A 22,210-nucleotide genomic window follows, 5' to 3' on the forward strand; every position below is an offset into this window, starting at 1 on the left:
TGTTAATTAAAATTAAGACAGTGTTAAATACAGGCAATCCCAGGTTACGATGGTGTTCCAAATTTGAAATCAAAAATCAACATGAGTGGGAGAGGGGCACAGAAACTGCGGTGACAGGACAGCAAGGGGTTGCGGGAAGAGCGGCTGACTCAGTGAATGAGGGAGGGAGGCTCTTCGGCACACTCACCCAGCCCCCTTCACTGCTGTAGCTCAGGGGCTGTAGAAAGAGAAGCCACTAGCAGAATCCAATCTAGCAGAAGATGCCTCCAATCCCACAGTATAATCCATCCCCATCCATCCCACTTGATCTCTCATCAAATGCTCATAAATAGGGTGTCCACAGACTGGGGAAATGGTCAACTAGTGAAACTCAACACCAGAACATGACAAGAACTGGTGAAAGGCTTAGAATCTACCTCACTTCTAATGATCTTGATGGAGTGGTGAATGGGGAAGGAAAGGTCATAAAATTCTGTGTTCTCACAAAAAGGGAAGACCTCCAAGCTAAAGCTGATCAAAAAACATTAGAGGATGTAGAAATTATTTCTTTTGGTGACATAGTACAAAACTAAAAGGCAAGGTCTCCAGGAAAAGTGAATTGAAAATCAGAAACTCTTTCTCCCAAAAAAATGCTTTTGACTAGTTAACATACGTGTGTGTGTGTGTGTGTGTGTGTGTGTGTGTGTGTGTGTGTGTGTGTGTGTGTGTGTGTGTGTGTGTTTGTGTGTGTGTGTGTGTGTGTTTGTGTTTGTGTTTGTGTGTGTGTGTGTGTGTGTGTGTGTGTGTGTGTGCGCATAAGAGAGTGCTCGTGAAACTACATACATAGGTGTATGAGTGTATGTAAGAGTGCGAGAATGTGGACTGTGCTTGGGTGTGTGGGTGTGTGAGTGTGTTCGTAAGAGCCTGTGCTTTACTGTGGGTATGTGTAAAATTCAGAGTGCATGCATGCAAGACTGTACATGTCTGAATGAGCGTGTATGCATGTTTCACTGTAAGAGTGTATGTGTGGGAGATTGGGTGGGGGAGACTGGGGAGGGGCTAGTCAGTGGTAAATGGCAAAAAAAAGTCACTTTAGTTTAGCAGTGCTGTCAAGGATTATGATACCAAGGTGGAGCTATTTCTAAATCAGCCAAAATTTAAACGAGCAGTGCTCATGTGGCTAAACGGTACAGTCCTGTCCTCACAACATGGGTCAAAGTACAGTACATCTTCATTTTTCTGGATAGTTTAAGGAAGACCATTAACCTCAGCCACCTTTATTCACTTTGTGGACCCAAGTTGCTTCACGGTGAAATGGTGTAATCAACTTCCTCACTCACCTCCGTGCACCTATTTTTGGCCAGGACCATCTTGTCTGGAGTGCCAACCTCATAGTTTTAAGTTACTATTGAATTCTACATGACATAAAAACATAGCTGTTCATACACGACAGGAGAACAAAATTCTAGTTCCTGCTACGATGAAAGGGCATTTTTAAAAAAATCAACTTCAGTTGCTCATCATTAACAGAATACGTAGCTCAGCATTACACGAGGCCATTGTTTGTAAAGAATAGAAGATAATAATAATGAGTAATTCTGGAACTTCTATTTCCTTTTAACGCAAATTACATTTATTTTGGGAAAAGCAAGCTGTTCTAGGGGGAGGAAACGTTAGACAAGGAGGATAACTGAAATGTCAGCGTGAATAGTTTTAGTTAAACATGGATTAAATAGGCACGTTGTTTAATTGAAATTAGACACTAACTTGCTTTCCTTGCTAAACTATCACCTCAAAATGCTCATCTGGAAGCAAAAAAGATAGTGATGAAAATTGTTTGCTCTGCTCTGTTCAATTACTCTCAACGATAAAAATCTCCCACTGAGGGCTCGCAGAACACAGTGCACATGTAAATAATGCAGGCTTTGATTCTAACGGCACTCTGCGACCTGGTCTTGCTTAATCCAAATATGACTGGTGATGGTGAGATGCCCCAGAATAAACCAGCACAAAATACTTGGTCTTTACCTCTTACATAACACCCCACCCCAAGATAACTTCACAGCACAAAGTATTTACACCAAGGCTATTTGTTACATTCAGACATGAAAGATTGTAGGGTCAATTGAAATTCACCTCAGATAATCAAGATTCACTACAAGTTGGAGATGGAATTAATAGTTATTAAGGCTAGAGGCATTGACTATCAAGGTCGTGTTTAGGCAAAATAAATCCCTTAACTGCATAAAACATCCAAATTATAATTATGATTTTGATGCAGCATTTGTAAAACATACACACCAAATGACACACTATATAATTAGAATGTAAATTAAAACTTCTGTTACTAATCCACTTTAGTGTTTTGAGCCCAAGAGTTTCACTTAGACAATAACAGAAGAATTGAGTTATCATTGGAACAGCAGGGTAATTACTTCACACATCAAACACACACTACATAGTTTGCTGCAAAAATAAGATAATAAATAAATATATCTTTACTTTGGCTTAATGAAAACACGCATGGGACGGAATGTTCAACTCAAACAAAACCAGGTTAAACCAAATGTTACTGATAATATAACAAGATAAGGTGCAACATCTCTTCAAGTAGAAAAAAAAGCAAACATTCCCAAGACTTGGCCATTATCTGATGATGGGCATAATGACATTTATGGAAGACAGGTGCTTCTTTTGACCACTAAAGATATTTAAATCATGTTTTAACTGGGGAAATTGTGGGGGTTCAGAATGGGTTGGCACAATACAAGGTTGTTTCTGGATTAGAGAACAGGTTTTGTGAGGATAGGTTGAGCAAAGGCTCTTCTGTTAGGAGCAAAGGAGAATGGGGAGATGACTTGACAGTTGAGAAGGGCATGGTGAGTTGGCCTGCATTAGTCAAGAGGACTGAGTTTAAGAGCTGTGAGGTAATGTTGCAGTTCTATAAAACTCTGGTTACACCACACTTGGAATATTATGTTCGGTTCTGGTCCCCTCATTACATGAAGGATGTGGAAGCTTTAGAGAGGGAGCAGACGAGATTTACTAGGATGCTGCCTAGATTAGAGAACATGTCTTCTGAGGATAGGCTGAGTGAACTAGGGTTTTTCTCTTTCAGTGCAAGAGACTGAGAGGCGACTTGGTGGAGATGTATAAAATGAGAAGAGGCATAGATCGAGTTGATTATCAGAGATTTTTTTTTTCCCCAAGGCAGAAATGGCTAATACAAGGGGACATAATTTTAAGGTGACTGAAGGAAAGTATAGGGGGATGTTAGATACAAGTTTTTATTACACAGAGTGGAGGTTGTGTGGAATGCTCTGCCTGGGATGCTGGTGGAGGCAGACACATTAAGGATATTTGAGAAAATCTCAGATAGCTACATGGATGATAGAAATATAGAGGGCTAGGTAGGAGGGAAGGGTTAGATTGATCTTAGACTTGGTCAAAAGTTCGTCACAACATTGTGGGCCAATGTTACTGTTCTGTAATATTCTATGTCTTATTAAAATATCACTTGTGGCAGCCAGAAGCAGGTTTTAAGATTCATTCAAAGTGAAGGGCTGCATGCAAATGTGTGCCCCACAGTGTATCATATTCCAAATTTTAATATTGCATTTCCCTCTACATGTCCTTTAATCATTTCAAACAGTATTATAGTTTGCATATTACTCAAATTGAATTCTAAATAGATAAGAAAGCATAAAAATTAAACAAAAATATTGATTCATAAATATACATATGACTTAACAAAAATATATACTCTCAAAATAATATAATATCACTGGGATTCAGGCTGTAATAGAAAGTACTGGGAGTTCAGTACTAAATTATATTACCAGTAACACTTCACATTGGCCTGGTAGTACACCCTTTGCTACGTGGATCCTTTCAAGGACTGTTTCAGTAAGACATGAATGTACGAAAATTTCACTTGTGTGGTGGCAACGTCACCCTGTAGACAGGGACCGAGACCCAGGCTGAGCAGATGGTCATCGCGGACAATTGCGAGACATGAACAGCAACACGCGTCGGATGCCATTCAGGCGGTCCTGGAGAGACGTCATCGCCAGGAATGGAAGCTGAGCCCGGTTTTCTAATGGCAGCACTGCTAACAGCCACCAACACCATCCTGGACCATCGGGACTTGCCTAGGACAAATATAAGCAAGGAGAGAGTCAACTAAGAGGATGCATGGCTCAAAACAGCAGTAAAATCCCAACCATTCAGCAATCCACAGTTTATAATGATGCAATTGTGGCAGTCAAGAGGGAAAACAGAGGACAATCTCTCATTTTATCTACACAGGCTTCTTTCCTCAAAAAAAAGAGTGAGCTGTGGGCAAAAAGTCTTCAATAATCAGATTCAGATTAATTTATTTATCACATGGACATCAAAACACACAGCAAAATGCGTTGCTTGCGTCAATGATCAACACAAGTTGAGGATATATTGGGAGCAGCCTGCGAGTGCTGCCACTAATTTTAATGCCAACATAACATGCCCACGATATTCATCAGAACAACACAAGCACCAACAATCACAACACAATAAAATCTGCAAAAAAACAGCAGCAAAACAAACCTCTTTCCTCTTTTACACACACACACACACACACACACCCTCCCCCCCCCCCCCCCCCCCCCCCAGCACTGGGCCTCCATCCCCAGGACAGGCCACCTCTAGACCTTCAACATCCAGTCTCTGGCTTGGACCTATAAGACCATAAGACGTAGGTGCAGAATTAAGCCATTTGGCCCTTTGAGTCTGCTCCATCATTCAATCATGGTTGATTCTTCTTTCCCCTCCTCATTCCCACTCCCTGGCCTTCTCCCCGTAAGTTTTGATGCCGTGGCCCATCAAGAACCTATCAATCTCTGCCATAAGTACACCCAATGACCAGGTCTCCATAGATGCCTGTGGAAACAAATTCCACAAATTCAACACCCTCTGGCTAAAGAAAATTTTCTACTTTTCTGTTTTAAATGGATGTTCCTCTATCCTGAGGCTGTGCCCTCTTATTCTCAACTCTCCCACCGTGGGAAACATCCTTTCCACACCTACTCTTTCTAGGCCTTTCAACATTCAAAAGATTTCAATGAGATCTCCCTCTCATCCTTCTAAATTCTAGTGAGAACAGGCCCAGAACCATCAAACGTTCCTCATATGATAACCCTTTCATTCCTGGAATCATCTTTGTGAACCTCCTCTGAAACTTCTCCAATGCCAACACATATTTTCTTAGATGGAGAGCAAAACTGTCCACTATGATCAAGGTGAGGCCTCAGCAGTGCTTTATAGAGCCTCACCATCACATCCCTGCTCTTATATTCTAAACCCCCTTGAAATTAATGCTGACACTGCATTTGCCTTGCGCACCACCGACTCAACCTGCAAGTTAACTTATAGGATGTTCCGCCCAAGGACTCCCAAGTCCGTTTTCTCCCCATTTAGAAAATATTCTGCACATTCATTTCTTCCACCAAAGTGCATGATCATACATTTTCCAACATTATATTTCATTTGCCACTTTCTTGTCCATTCTCCTAACCTGTCTTTCCTCCTGCAGCCTTCCTGTTTCCTCAACACTACCTGCCCCTCCACTAATCTTCATTTCATCTGCAAACCAGGAAACAAAGCCATCTATTTCATCATTTAAATCATTGATATACAGCAGAAAAAAAGTGGTCCCAACACCAACCCCTGTGGAACATCACTAGTCACTGGCAGCCAACCAGAAGGGGATCCTTTTGTTCCCATTCTCTGCCTCCAACCAATCAGCCAAGGCTGTACCATGCTAGTAATTTTCCTGTAGTACCATGGGCTCTTAACTTGATAAGCAACCTCATGTGTGGCACCTTGTCCAGGTGACCTATGCACCTTTAGGTCTTCCAGCTTTTTAGCACTTTCTCCCTTGTAATAGTAACTGCACTCACTATACCCATGACTGTGCGGCTAGATGTAGCTCAAATACCACCTATAAATTTGCTGACGATACAACCATTGTCGGTAGAATCTCAGATGGTGATCAGAGGGCATACAGGAGTGAGATACACCAACCTGTGGAGTGGTATCACAGCAACAACCTGGCACTCAACGTCAGTAAGACGAAAGAGTTGATTGTGGACTTCAGGAATGGTAAAACGAAGGAACACATACCAATCCTAATAACATAGAACATAGAATAGTACAGCGCATTACAGGCCCTTCGGCCCACAATGTTGTGCCGAGCCTCAAACCCTGCCTCCCATATAACCCCCCACCTTAAATTCCTCCATATACCTGTCTAGTAGTCTCTTAAACTTCACTAGTGTATCTGCCTCCACCACTGACTCAGGCAGTGCATTTAGAGGGATCAGAAGTGGAGAGAGTGAGCAGTTTCAATTTCCTGAGTGTCAAGATCTCTGAGGACCTAACCTGGTCCCAACATAGTAATGCAGTTATAAAGAAGACAAGACAGCGGCTATACTTCATTAGGAGTTTGAAGAAATTTGTTATGTCAACAAATACACTTTAAAATTTCTATAGATGTACTATGGAGAGCATTCTGACAGGCTGCATCACTGTCTGGTATGGGGGTGGGGGTGGGGGGGGGGGGGTCCTACAGCACAGAACCAAAAGAAGCGGCAGAGGATTATAAATTTAGTCGGCTCCACCTTGGATCCTAGCCTATGAAGTACCCAGGACATCTTCAAGAAGTGGTGTCTCAGAAAGGCAGCATCCATTATTAAGGACCTCCAGCACCCAGGGCATGCCCTTTTCTCTCTGTTACCATCAGGTAGGAGGTACAGAAGCCTGAAGGCACACACTCAGCGATTCAGTAACAGCTTCTTCCCCTCTGCATCCAATTCCTAAATGGACACTGAACCCTTGAACACTACCTCACTTTATTTAATATATAGTATTTCTGGGGTATTTTGCACAATTTTTAATCTATTCAGTATATGTATATGGCAATTCATTTATTATTATTGTGTTTATTAAATTTTTTTCTTCTATATTAGGTATTGCATTGAACTGCTGCTGCTAAGTTAACAAATTTCATGTCACATGCCGGTGATAATAAACCTGATTCTGATTCTCTTCCCTCACACCCTTCAACACCTTGCACACTGCTAGAGTCTTCCACAGTGAAGACTGATGCAAAATACTCATTTAGTTTATCTGCCATCACCTTGTCCCTCATTATTATTTCTCCCAATTCATTTTCTAGCACTCCTACATCCACTCTCATCTCTTTGAATTTTTTTATATACTTCAAAAAGCTTTTTCTATCCACCTTAATACTGTTTGCTAGCTTGATTTCATATTTTATCTTTTCAGTCCTAATGATTCTTTGAGATGCTTTCTGTAAGTTTTTAAAAAGCTTCCCAACCCTCTACCTTCCTGCTAATTTTTGCTTTGTTGTCTGCCCTCTCTTTTGCTTTTACATTAGCTTTGACTTGCCTCGTCAGCCATGGTTGTGCTATTTTGTCATTTGAGCATTTCTTTGTTTTGAAATACAGCTATCCTGCATTTTCCTCATTTTTCCCAGAAACTCACACCATTTCTGCTCTGCTGTCATCCCTGCCAGCATCTCCTTCCAATGTACCTTGGCTAACTCTTCTCTCATACTACTGTTATTTCCTTTACTCCACTGAAATACTATGTCAGACTTTACTTTTCCCCCTATCAAATTTCAAGCTGAACTGAATCATGTTGGGATCATTGCCTCCTAATGGCTCCTTTACCCTAAGCTCCATAATCACGTCCAGTTCATTACATACACCCAGTCCAGTACAGCTGATCCCCGAGTAGGCTCAATGACAAGCTGCTCTAAAAAGCCATTTTGTAGGCATTCAACAAATTCAGTCTCTTGAGATCCATTCCCAACCTGATTTTTCCCATCTACCTTCATATTAAACTCTCCCATAACTATTAAAACATTGTACCTTTGACACGCCTTTTCTATTTCCCATGTAGTCAGCTACAGTTTGGAGGCCTGTATATAACTGCTAACAGGGTCTTTTTACCATTGAAATTTCTTAACTCGACCACAAGGATTCAACGCCTACCGATCCTATGTCACACCTCTCTACTGATTTGATGCCATTCTTTACCAGCAGAGGCATGCCACCCCTCTGCCTGCCTTCCTATCCCTCCAATACCATGTGTAACCTTGGACATTCAGCTCCCAACTACAACTATCCTTCAACCACAATTCAGTGATGGTCACAATATCATGCATGACAATCTGTAAAAGTGCAACAAGATTATCCACCTTATTTCTTATGCTCAGTGCATTGAGATATAACACTTTGAGTACTGTATTTGCTACGCTTTTTGATTCTGCATCCCTAATGCACTGATACTCACCCTGCTGGCTGCAATTTTGTCCTATCATCTGCCTGCCCTTCCTAACAGTCTGACTGCACACTATCTTTGCTTTTTTTAACATCCATCCTACCCTGAGCCCCTTAACTCCGGTTCCCACCCTCCTGCCTCCTCCCCAACAGCTCTAACCAACCTGCCCATGAAAAGATTGGTCCCCCTAGGGTTCAGATGCAGTCATTTTGTACAGGACCTATAGACATTGGACCTCTGATTTCTAGACCCAATGACACAAAGTTCATACAATATTAAAACTTGACCACATACAAGAAAGAAATTATGAGTGTGTATTTATCAAAAACAAGGGGATAAAAAAATCCTCCATTCACATGTGCCCACAACATAGCAGTCTTGGTACTTCGAGGGAATGGAATATTCAGTGATGCTCTATGGGACGCATTTAACATAAGACACCAACATGCTCCACGAAGTTAATTAGAAGACGGTCACTGGTAAAACTAATTGAGAATTTCAGAGAAACGTTATTGTGATTGTAAAGGTCTCTTGGACCTCACAATCTACCATAATGTATTATTTTCAAACTGCACTGCATTTTGCATGACAATAACATAACAGTCAGTAGCCACTCTATAAGCTGCACCTGTACTCCTGCTCATTAATACAGACAACTAATCAGCCAATCACGTGGCAGCAACTCAAAGCAGAGAAACATGCAGGCATGGTCAAGAGGTTCAGCTGTTGTTCTGACCAAACAACAGAATGGGGAAGAAATGTGATCTAAGTGACTTTGACCGTGGAAGATTATTGGTGCCAGATGGGGTGGTTTGAGTATTTCAAAAACTGCTGATCTCCTAGGATTCTATGCACAACTGCCTCTACAGCTTACTGAAAATGGTGGGATGAACAATAAAAACCAGTAAGCAGCAATTCTGTGGGCAAAAAAAAATGTCTTGTTCATGAGAGAGGACAGAGGAGAATCGACAGTAACTCAAATAACCAGGCGTTACAACAGTGGTGTGCAGGAAAATGTCTCTGAAAGCACAACATGTTGAACCTTGAAATGGATGGCCTACAGCAGCAGAAGTCCACGAACACACATTCGGTGGTCACATTATTAGGTACAGGAGGTATCTAATAACGTGGCCATTGTGTGTATATTCTGCAGTCAGTTATTGCTTTTCCTTTGTACTTTCTCACTGTTTTAATGTTTTCAAATGATTTGTAAGGATGTTCTGTAAAAATAAGGTAATCTCTCTATCTCCATACCTGTTACAATAATAAACCCACTTCAATTCCAAATTTGTTACTGTTGAGAAAGTGAAAATGGTTACTCAAAGGTGCCAGTTAAATAGAATTGTCAGGCATTTGAAAAGAAAACTGGATGTGGCATAGGATGGAAAAGGAAGCTTGATTTATTTAGCCATAGTAATGTCTATAGTATGACTGGAGATTCCATCATATGCATTGCTACCTCAAAACAACAAAGTTTCCAACATATGTCAGTGATAAACCTGATTCTGAGTCTACTGAATGCTTTCAGGAGCCTGAAGACACACACTGATGATTCAGGAACAGCTTCTTTGCCTCCACCATCAGATTTCTGATTGGTCTATGAACCACGAACACTACCTCACTATTCCTATTTTATAATTTTATGTTTTAGAGCTACAAAACGAATTTCACACCATGACAATAAACCTGATTCTGGTGACTGTTCCGTAAGAAATCCCAAAGTAACCATGGATTCCACGCAGTTGCTGGGCAACGCACCTGTATATCAGTATCCTTCCGTGGCATTGGTCCAAAGTGGCTCAATATTCGAGTCTTCAGTCCTTGCTTGAGTGAGCTGAACCACTTGTACGCTTGATCATAAACTGCGTCGTGCAGTCTGAGAAGTTCAGTGTAGCTCTCTCCCTCCATCTGTAAACAAAAACATCATGTGGATTTAGTGGGATCCATCAATGTTCAGATAAAAATGCAAGTGCATTTATCTCTTATTAATATTTTCCTTATGCTTTAAGATAACTTATTAAGATTCAAGATTGTCTATTGTCTTTCTTCTTTACACAAGTATAAAGAAAACAAAGTGAAATTCACCCTAGGGTTAAGAGTGGAAAGTGAAATATTTAAGGGGTATATGAGGGGGAATCTTTTCACTTAGAGGGTGGTGAAAGTGTGGAACGAGCTGCCGGTGGTGGATGTGAGTTGAATTTCAATATTTAAGAGAAATTTAGTACATGGATGGGAGGGATGTGGCGAACTGTGATCTAGGTGCAGGTTAATAGATTAACAATTTAGCAAAGATTAGGTGTTCTATGACTCTGGTTACTCTGGATTGAATGCATTAAAAAAAATTTTAAAAAACAATAAACATAAATACATAACCTTGTATATGTACGTAGACTGACTGTACATACCATAAAGTGATACGAAGTACAGGAGTGTCCGTACCAGGGTAACTGACAGGAAATGATACAAGTACAAGCAGTCCTCAGGACTGTCCGACTTATGGAAAACTCATACTTACGAACGGACTGTCATAAAGCCTATTATATTAAAAATCTGAAAGCACTGTGCGGCTTCAGCGGCTCGTCAGCTTGAGGAAGGAGAATGCCTTCCACCATTTTAAGTCAGATCACGCTGCCGTTAACACTGTGTTGCCTGTGTAACTTTGTATTTGGCTTAAATTTTTCTCTTATTTACCCTTGTAATCATGCCTCCAAAGCGTAAATCCGATGTAAGTGCTGGTGATGCATCAAAGAAAAGGAAAACGATCAGAATTGAAAATAAATTGGTGTGGCGACCCACTTTCTGCGCAGGCGAACCGGCTCACAAATAGCCAGCGCGTGGGGAGAGACTTTGGTAATGCACCTCTGACGTCATTTCCACCCGGAGAGGGCGGGCGCTGGGGATTAAATGCCAGCTCCACGAAGTTTGAATAAACTAGTCTCGAAACGACTTACCGACTGCGTGTCATTGTCTCTAGCACTGTATGTAGTACATCGCTACAGTGGAAATAATAAAGCGATCAGAAAGAGTTGAAACGCCATCGGCCATTGGAAAAGCGTTAGGCTACGATTGGAACAATTTTAAAGGATAAAGTGAGAATAATGGAGCATGTGAAAGGCCCCGCCCTGATGAACGCTACAATTATTACTAAGCAACGCAGTAATTTAATTATTGAAATGGAAAGGCTATTGATAATTTGGTTAGACAATCAAAATCAGCGTAGTATGCCTAATAGCCTTACTTTAGTGCAAGAAGAGGCTCGAAGCCTTTTCAATGATTTAAAAGCTGCACGTACAGCAAGTCAAGGTGACTGAAATGAAGAATTTGTTACGAGTAGAGGTTGGTTCAATCATTTCAAAGTGAGGGCAAACTTACATAATATTAAAGTGCAAAGTGAAGCAGCGAGTGCCGATGTAAGTGCTGTGAGTGATTTTCCTGAAATCTTGAAAAAAAATTATTGAGGAGGGAGGTTATTTGCCAGACCAAATATTTAATATAGACGAGACTGGTTTATTTGACTAACTGACACTAAATAAGAACTGTATGAACCTGTTCCGACTTGCCTACAAATTCAACTTAAAGACAGACTTAGGAACAGATTTTGTTCGTAACCCGGGGACTGCCTGTAATGGGGATTGTGCTGGGGTGGGTTAGTGGGTGGAGGTGTTGATCAGCCTTACTGCTTGGGGAAAGTAACTGTTTATGAGTCTGGTGTTCCTGGTGTAGCCTCCTCTGATGTGAGTGGAACATATAATCCTGAGCACGTGGGTGGGATCCTTCATGATATTGCTGGCCTTTTCTGGCAATTTAAAAAAAAGACATGTGAGAAGGTAACTTTTTGTGGCAAATTTTGGTGGTGTGAGATGCACTGCCTGAACAGACAGTAGAAATTATTTCAACAGTAATTGTTGAAAGGGAACATAGAAAGGATAAAATTTGGAGGGCTATGGGGATTGTGTGGGAGAACATCTGTGCGTAAGATTTATGAGAATGTTGGAAAGTCCAGAGGGTATGAGTTATAGGGAGAGGTTGGACTGGCTGGGTCTTTATCTATAGGATGCAGACCTTTAACCTACTCCAAGATTAATTTAACCCTTCCCTCACCCATAAGCCTCCATTTTTCTTTCATCCATGTCTCTACAGGGATGAAAGATGTCTCCTATGTTCCTTGGTAGTGATGGACTTGGGGCTGGGGTCTGGCCAAAAGCCAAGTGGAGTTTATTGTCAATGACAAGTACGTTGAGGGACAGTACAGAAATACTTGTCTGCAGCATTATTGTAAGCAACACACAGAATATAAACTAGGCATAAATTAAAGGGCAAGAAAAAAATTCTTAAATATGTGGGAGTTATCAGGAAGTCAAGCTCAAAGAGTTTGGTCATCGAAGAGCACAAGCTAAAACTTCTGTCATTTTAGAGAACAACTGTGAAAAATCATCACCTTCTCATCCTCAAGGTATTCAATATCAGCTGTACTATAGCCGTCCCTCTCACTCTGGTGCAAGACCTTAAACCTTCGTCTGCCGATTGTGTCCACCACTGAACGTCCATCTGAAAATAACTCCACACTTCTGACCTCCAGCATACAGCCATAGTCCGCAAAGCTGCATGGGATGAAAGGAACAGTTACCAACAGTGTTAGCAACTACCATTGGACAGGAGGCCTTAGGACCCACACCACAAAATTCAGGAACAGTTATTATTCTACAACCCCCCTGAACCAGCGTGGCAACTTCACTCACCTCAACTCTGAACTCAATCTACAACCTATAGACTCACTTTCTAGGATTCTACAACTCATGTTTTCAGTACTGTTTATTTACTTTTTTCATTATTTGCATGATTTGTCTTTTTTTTACACTTGATTGTTTGTCAGTCTTCCATTGTGCACAGTTTTTCATAAATTCTATTGTATTTCTTTACATTCTTGGAATTGCCTGCAGGAAAATGAATCTCAAGGTGGGATATAGTGACATATTCATACTTTGATAATAAATTTACTTTGACCTTTAACTCAAGGGTCACCTCTGAGACATTAAGGGCTCCTGGTTCAAGCGACCTCCAAAGAGTGGAGCAAGTGGACTTAGCAAGTCTGCTGCAAAGTCAAAGAATCTTCCGTCTGGATAATATAGTACAACTAAGGCTGTGGATGCCTGCTGAGGTGCTAGTAAAAGAATGCATGTTATATTTATGAAGGAGACCAGGGGAGTTATCTCCGATGAGGGTATTATCTATGACAGATTAGTTGGTTACCAGCACATGCTGCTCATGGGAGCTCCCTGCTTCCCCGTTGCTGTGTTTCCCACGTTAAACTTCAAATAGTCAGCTCAAGATGTTGGTCTTCATTATCAGTTTCCTATTCTATCTCACACCTGTATAATCTGACCCTTAATTTAAAGACCCATGTCTTTGAGCCATATCATTCTGAAGCTTAATATGAAATTATATCATACAGCGATCATCCCTCTGTAGAGGATCCTGTGCTTTAACCAGTTATCCTTGATACCATACTCATTAGCAAATTTAAAATCACCGAAGGATGTGAAAGCTTTAAAGAGAGCAGAGGAGATTTATGAGCTTGCTGCATGTTTATGAGAACAGGTTGATCAACTTAAGGCTTTTCTCTTTGGAGCAAAGCATATTGTGAGCAACTTGATATTGACTTACTTATTGACGTACAGCGTAAAATAAGCCCTTCCAACCCTTTGAACTGCACTGCGCAGCAATACGCCGATTTAACCCTCACCTAATTATGGGACAATTTACAATGACTAATTTACCTACCCCAGTACATTTTTGGAAAGTGGGAGGAAACCAGAGCACCTGGAGCAAACCCGGGCAATCACAAACTCCTTACATGAAGCGGCAGGAATTGAACCCAGGTCACTGGTACTGTAAAGCATTGTGTACATGAGGAACTGATAAGAGTGGACAGTCAGAATCTTTTCCCAGGACAAAAACGGCTAATACAAGAGGGCATAACTTTAAGGTGAATGGAGGAAAGAGTAGAGGGGATGTCAGAGATTGGTTTTTGTTTTACACAGAGTAGAGGGTGCTTGGAACACTCTGCCAGGGTGGTGGTAAAGGCAGAGAAACTAGGGACATGTAGAAGATTCTTGGATAGGCACATGGATGACAGGAAAATGGAGAGCTTTGTGGGAGGGAAAGAGATAGGTTCCTCTTGAAGTAAGTTAAATTGTTGGCACAACATCATGGACCAAAGCGTCTGTTCTGTGCAACAACATTCTATGTTCTAAATTCTAACCAGTTAAATTTAGACCAAGTTCAAAGACCCCAGCATTGTGCAGTACCTTTGTTTTCATAGTGTTTTAATCATGTGCTATTTTGCAGTATTTGCAATGTACAGGTAATTCTCAGTGTTTTCTTCTCCTTTATAATCCTTAGCTGTAACTACACTGATCCCAAATCCTAATTTTCTGCACTGTTGCCTTTATCACATCCTTTATTACCTGCACTCCTCCAACTTCATTATCAGTCTTTCCTGAAAGTTAAGCTCCCCGGAATATTTAATTTCTAAAATTCAGCAACAATTCAGCAATGGCTACAGGAGCAAACACATTTATCTGTATTTGTTCCATTCATCTTTGCATACATACTGGACAAGTTAGGAGCTTGGATGCTCAAGCCTGCTTCGCCACTCAATACAATCATTACAGTTTTGACAGTAAACACCCTCCGGTTTAGAACAAAGAGCATTCCAGCACAGTACAGGCTCTTCAACCCAGAATGCTGAACCGACCTTTTAACCTACTCCAAGATCTATCTGTAACCATAAAACCATATAAAAATTACAGCACGGAAACAGGCCATCTCGGCCCTCTTAGTCCGTGCTGAACTCTTAATCTCACTTAGTCCCACCTACCCGCACTCAGCCCATAACCTTCCACTCCTTTCCTGTCCATATACCTTTCCAATTTTACCTTAAATGACACAACTGAACTGGCCTCTACTACTTCTACAGGAAGCTATCACTCTCTGAGTAAAGAAATACCCCCTTGTGGTTCCCTTAAACTTCTGCCCCCTAACTCTCAAATCATGTCCTCTCATTTGAATCTCCCCTACTTTCAATGGAAACAGCCTATTCACGTCAACTCTATAAACTCTATCTAACCCTTCCCTCTCACATAACCTTCTATGTTTCTATCATCCGCATGCCCATCTAAGAGTCCCTTAAATGTACCTAATGTATCTGCCTGTACCACCACCCCTGGCAGGACCATTACACACACCCACTACTCTGTGTAAAAATCTATCTCTGTCATTCCCCCTTATACCTTCCACCAATCACTTTAAAATTTTGCCCCCTCGTATTAGCCATTTCCACCCTGGGAAAACAACTCTGGCTGTCCACTCTATCTATGCCTCTTATCGTCTTCTATACCTTTATCAAGTCACCTCTCATCATCCTTCATTCCAAAGAGAAAAGCCCCAGCTTGCTCAACCTATCCCTATAAGGCTTGCTCTGTAATCCAGGCAGCATCCTGGTAAATTTCTTCTGTACCTTCTCTAAAGCTTCCACATCCTTCCTATAATGAGGTGACCAGAACTGAGCACAATCAAGTATCTATCTATCCCCATCTCAGAAATGTTCCAAGTTTCTCCAACCACCACCCTTCGAGGAATGGAATTCCAAACCCTCTAAGAAACAAGAGAGAAAAAAAAATCACATCATCTATCATAAAAGAGTCATATTTTTAGTGACTCTAAGTTCTATGTTTTTTCCAGAAAATGAACTAGTTACAAGAAATGAAGAAAATAGGAGAAGCATTAGGCCACCAGACCCCTCAAGGCAGCTCTCCCATTCAGAATGATTTATACTGATTTCAACTCATCTTCTGCGCCAGATCTCCACAACCCTCATCAATCAATCTTCAAATTTGCATCTATCACAACCATATGTATATTCAATAATCCAGTCTCCACCACCCTCAGGGGCAGAGAATTCCAGAGATTCATTGCCCTCTGAGAGAAGACATTTCATTGCTCTTCAGTGGTCAGACTGGCTGAGCTCCAATCTCCCAATAGTCTCTGAAGCTCCCCCTGAACCCCCGAAATATGTTATTGTTGCTGTTCCTGCAACTTACCCCTTGATTGGGTCACTCATGCACATCCCGAATTGCTTGTTGCCAAACTCCATGCATCTCCGAATCATCAGTCGATAACAAGGCTCGAAGATATGTAGCGGGCAGGGAACGTTCGGATAGGCCATGGTGCAGATGAAAATGGGCACTGCTTTGTTGAGGCTAGAGAGGTGCATATTTCTAGGTTTATAAAGTTCATCCATCTTATACACTTCATCCTTACTGCTACATAAGGTTATCCTCAGTCAACCAACCCCATTCCTTAAATAACCAGTGACTCTAACACTGCCTCCAAGGATACCACCTTTAATTTATCTGGCATCTCTAATTCAACACAACTATTGCATGTTGCAGTTACAGAGAAAGTGCATTGCAGGGAGACAAATAAGGTGTAAGTACCACGTTGAGATAGATTGCGTGATGAAGATTTCATTGTTACGTACTTGAATGATTCGTTCACGAGTCTGCAAGCAGCATCCAGCATCAGGGACCCCCACCACCCAGATCGTGCTCTCTTCTCGCTGCTGCCACCAGGAAGATGGCACAGGAACCTCGGGACTCACATCCGCAGGTTCAGGAACAGTTATTTCCCCTCAACCATCAGGCTCTTGAACTAGAGGGGATAACTCCACTCATCTCTGCTCACCCCAACACTGAACTGTTCTCACAACCTATGGACTCGTTTTCAAGGACTCATCTTATCTTCTCAATATTTATTGTTTATTTATTTACTTATTATTATTCTCTTTTCTTTATTTTTGTATTTACAGAGTTTGTTGTCTTTTGTACACTAGTTGTATGTCCAGTTAGTGTGGTTGTCCATTGATTCCATTACGGTTATTGGATTTTTTGAGTACACCTGTAAAAAATGAATCTCATGGTTGTATGTGGTGATATTTATGTACTCTGTAATAAAGGTAGTGAATGCAGTGGACACTAAGTGTATATTAATACATTAATTCATTAGTTTTGAATCACCTCTGTTTAATTTTGCCGACCTTCTTACTGACATGAGGTACAACAATATGCAAAAGGCTAGACGACAAATACTAATCCTTCAATGGACTGAATTCGAACCAAATACATATGATCATTCTTATTTAAATAGAAATTAATAATCAATCTGTCGTCACTCCAAATTGACCTACTTTGATAACTCCGCCATCTCGTCATCGTTCACCCTTTTCCGCTCAGCAAGCTCCTCCGGCAAGTAATGGGCGATGAGCTCCTCTATTAGCGAAGTCCTGCTGTACTTCCTCAGCGTCTGATACTGCAGAGAGGAGAAGGGTTTGAGTCAGCGGTCCGTTCTAAGTGAGTGGTCCTCATTATACTGGACACACCAGGAAAGGGAGTCAGCACTGACATTTTCACACTGAGGTGATGCTTCAAATCATGCAGGTCTTTACCGGTTGCTTCCAACTAAGTATGCACAGCAGAGAACTAGACTATTCAGCCCAAAAGATACATGCTAGCACCTAAGATTATACTGTATCCTCCTCTAACTCGAGAAATAAACAGCACAGAAGTCATGTAACCGCTACAGCACTTTGAGACAGTAATTGTGCTTATTCCTATGAACCTAGGTCCTTCCCACAACCCTCCAGACTCTATCATTGCCAACTTAAATTTATTTATATAATTACTATTTTAGGAAGAGTCAACAGTCAACTGTTCTCCAAGCAGGAAAATGTTTCCTCCATTTTTTTTTTTTGCTATGCTTTAGTTATTGACCAACTAGCAAGATAGAATAATATCTCTCATCTGCTCAATTCTCATGTTCCTGGCTGAATAGCTTCAGCTTGTGCTATGCTCAGGCTGGTTACATATGAGAGTTTACCTCAGGTAGGACTTCTTTACAAAGAGGACACTTTGGACTGTGGTCCATACAACGCTCGATACATTTCAAACAGAAGGTGTGACCACATGGTGTGGTGATGGGCTCATAGAGCAACCTGGAATGAAACAGACACCAAAAAGCAGACCACAACATCTTGCTACAGATAGGTAAGGATGATAATGATTGTTCAGCTGTTAAAACACAAATTTTAAACATTTTTGCCTCACTTGATTATGGGAATTCAGGCTTTTACTGCTGAGTGTAGAGAATACTGAACTCATACCCCCAGAATTGAACACCTCTGGACTGGATGGTGGACATCAGGAAGGGGAGATTGGGCGAACTCACACCAGTCCTCATTGACGAATCAGCAGTGGAAAGGGTGAGCAGCTTCAAGTTCAATGACTATGAAGATCTATTCAGAGCCTAACCTATTGATGCAATTATGAAGAAGGCATGCCAGCAGCTATATTTCATTAGGAGCTTGAGGAGATTTGTACGTCACCAAAGACTCTCGCAGATGTCTACAGGGGTACCATGGAAAGCATTCTAACTGTCTGCGTCACCATCTGGTATGGGGTGGGGCACAGCAGAGGAGGAAAATAAGCTGCAGAGGATTGTAAACGCTGCCACCTCCATGATGGGAACTAGCCTCCCCAGCGTGAGGATATCTTCAAAATGAGATGTCTCAAGAAGATGGCATCCGTCATGAAGGATCCTCATGATCCAAGACATGCCCTCTTCTCGTTACTACCATCACAGAGGAGGTACAGAAGCCTGAGGACCCTCACTCAGCATTTTAGCAACAGCTTCTTCCCTTCCACCATCAAATTTCTGAATGGTCCATGAGCCCATGAACACTATTTTACTTTTCTTTTGCATTATATAAGAATAATTATAAATAAATATATTTATTTATAATTATTCTTATTGTAATTTATAGTACTTCTTATGTATTGCATTGTACTGCTGGCACCAAACAGCATGAGGTGTGTCAGTCAGATTCTGGTTTAGACAGAGGGAGACAAAAGTGACCTTCTACCCTGATCCCAACTTGGTGGAGAACATTTAACCATTCCAATGCAAGATTCATATAACTTCCCATGTGTACCACTGTCCTATGGTCTATGCCAAGTCCAAGGATCAGTTAAAACAAAATAGGAACAGTTTTCAACCCATGTCCAGTAGGAGCTTTGGTGCGACTAATCAGGTTTTCTAATGTACACCAGAGACATTCAGGCTTGCTGTCTATTGGAAACATCATAATGAAAATTCAATATCTAATCCACACCGGGTCCTCCAATATAAACATTGAATACTATTTTAAGAGAACTATTAACCCACTTAAATAGTAATTATGCAGCAGATGTCATTTACATTATTCCTGTTATTTAAAGAAATTGTGTGATCTCAGCTCCTGGTTTTGATCCACGTGCTCCCCAACTCTTATCAGGGTTTTATAGAATTGCAGCATTACCTCATAGCTCTTCAAAACAATCCTCTGATTAATGAAGGCCAGCAAACCCTAGGCCTTTTTAACCACCCTAACAACTTGTGCGACAACTTTGGGAGATCTATGGACAAGGTGAAGAGTGCAATGCTTCATAGAAGTCCTTGTGAAAATGTTTGACTGAAATGCAGGAGTGATGAAAACTGGGACATCCATTCCCTATGTTCACCTAGGCAATCGTTATTCCTGAATATTTTTAATTGTTGAAATAAGGCCAATATAATTAGAAATCATGAGATTACTTTTGAAATGAAAAGACTCCTCCAATATGATTTATTGTACCCTGTTTCTACTAAATGTTTACCAATGTTAACAAAAACTTAAGATTCACAGATATTGCTGTTTCAAGGGCAAATAAAGAGAGGATGGAGATGGAGGTCTTTCTACCATGTGTTTCAGATCAAATCAAAATTAACCCATGCAGGAAATGACATAAAAAATCAGCTTACAGAACTGTGCAAATCTTAGGCACTCCAGCTATGTATCTGTGCCTAAGACCTTTGCACAGTACTGTATGCGTGTCTACATCACTTATAAAAGTTAACATCAAGGATTCAAATTATAATAGGGATAAAAAGGAAGGCTTGCATTTATAAAGCACTTTTCATGACCTCAGGATATCCCAAGACTCTTTACCACTAGTCTTTGAAACGAGGCCTGTCATGATTTAGAAAATGTAACAGTAATCTCCACATAAGGTTGCTCCGCAAACACCATTATATAATCAAATCAACAATTAAAAGATATTGCTGATGGATAAACAGTGATAGGAGACAGAGTAAAACTGGAGGGCTTGAGATGCAAGAGAAGTTGAGTAGACCGGGATTTTATTTCTTGGAGCATAGGAGACTGAGGAGTGGCCACAAAGAATGGTATAGAAGCAAGAGGAGGCAAAAATAGGGTGAAACTTTTCCCCGGGGTAAGGAATCAGAAATTTGCGGGCCTTGGCTTGAAGTGAGAGGGAAAGATTTAAAAGACAACTGAGGGGCAACATCTTCATGCAGAGTCTCTTCCTTAAGTGGAACAAACTGCCAGGGTATTGAGGAAATTACATTAGCAATGTGGAAAAGATATTTGATGAGTTGGGCTGAGGAACCTGTTTTCATGTTACATTCTTTTGGTAGTGACATGGCATCATGCCTGAACTGCAACAGCACTTGACATTAGATAATCTGATCACCATGTGTAGCGGTTCGTATAATGCATTTACAGCGCCAGCCTGCGACCCAGCTACAATTCCACCGATCCCTGTAAGGACTTATGGGGAGAAGGAGAGGAATAAAAGGTTATGTGAAAGGTTACCCGGACAGGGCAGGAGAATGGGGTTGAGAGGGAAAATGGATCAGCCACGATGAAACAGTGGAACAGACTTGATGGCCTAATTCTACTCCTGCCTTTTATAGTTGTGGAGTTTTTACTTTCCCACCATGACCATGTGGGTTTCCTCGAGGTACTCCCATCTCCTCCCACATTCCAAGGACATACTGTATGGGGTAGAAGGTGATCATTCACTGACACCCACACTTCAACTGCCAGAAAAAGTAGGATCTCCCAGTAGCCACCCATTTCAATTTTACTTCCGATTGCCATATGTCAGTCCGTGGCCTCCTCTACACTCAGCCACTACACCATGCCACTACACTCAGGTTGGAGGAGGAAAACCTTATATTCAGGTTAGATACCCATCTGGGTAGCCTCCAACCTGATGGCATGAACATCGATTTCTCAAACTTCTGCCCATTGCATCCCCCGCGCCCCCCTTCACCATTCCTGTTTCCCTCTCTCACCTCATCTCCTTGCCAGTCCATCACCTCCCCCTGTTGCTCCTCCTCCTTCCCTTTCTTCCACGGTCTCCTATCAGATTCCCCCTTCTCCAGCCCTTTACCTCTTTCACCAATCAACTTCCCTCCCCGCTCCTGGTTTCACCTATCACCTCGTACTTCTTCCTCCCCTTCCCCCACCTTCATACCCTGACCTCTTCCTTTCCAGTCCTGATGAAGGGCCTTGGCCCGAAATGTCGACTGCTTATGCTTTTCCATAGACACTGCCTGGCCTGCTGAGTTCCTCCAGCGCTGTTTGGGCTAGGAGGTTAATTGGTCAAATAGATGTAATTGGGCTTGTTGGTCTGAAAGGGCCTGTTACTGTGCTGTACCTCTAAAATAATAAAAGAATGTGTTAACTGTCCTTAATCAGCATTCATGAGTCATTTGATAGCTCTCTCTGGTACAAAAGGATTTACTTCAGCATATTAAAAAAAAATCAAGTGCACACTGAAGGAACCCAGATTTTTAAAGAAATATTTATGTAGGGATAGACAACGGTAACAGGCTCTTCCAGGTCAACGAGCCCATGCTGCCCAATTACACCAATATCTCCAATTAATCTACTCACCCATATATCTTTGGATTGCGGGAGGAAACCATAAAAGGAGACACAAGTTTA

The 22,210-nt window shown here is 41.4% G+C and overlaps 1 protein-coding gene across 4 annotated transcripts in view; it reads right to left on the bottom strand.

Moving 5' to 3' along the window:
* Window positions 1–652: 652 nt before the first annotated feature.
* Window positions 653–22,210, bottom strand: part of LOC132397912 (LON peptidase N-terminal domain and RING finger protein 3-like) — a 58,893-nt gene continuing 37,335 nt past the window's right edge. For 3 of the 4 annotated variants that reach the window (XM_059976710.1, XM_059976709.1, XM_059976707.1), the window contains 6 exons: window positions 18,259–18,373; window positions 17,570–17,691; window positions 16,425–16,583; window positions 12,761–12,923; window positions 10,081–10,230; window positions 653–4,130 (listed from right to left, as the gene is read on the bottom strand). In XM_059976710.1, the coding sequence (XP_059832693.1) occupies window positions 3,972–4,130; window positions 10,081–10,230; window positions 12,761–12,923; window positions 16,425–16,583; window positions 17,570–17,691; window positions 18,259–18,373 (868 nt within the window). In that variant the 3' untranslated portion in view covers window positions 653–3,971. Of the gene's footprint in view, window positions 4,131–4,807; window positions 6,144–10,080; window positions 10,231–12,760; window positions 12,924–16,424; window positions 16,584–17,569; window positions 17,692–18,258; window positions 18,374–22,210 lie in introns of those variants that run through there. The other variant, XM_059976708.1, reaches the window with a different exon arrangement.

Source organism: Hypanus sabinus, chromosome 8 (genome assembly GCF_030144855.1).
Source record: "Hypanus sabinus isolate sHypSab1 chromosome 8, sHypSab1.hap1, whole genome shotgun sequence".
Classification (NCBI taxonomy): domain Eukaryota; kingdom Metazoa; phylum Chordata; class Chondrichthyes; order Myliobatiformes; family Dasyatidae; genus Hypanus; species Hypanus sabinus.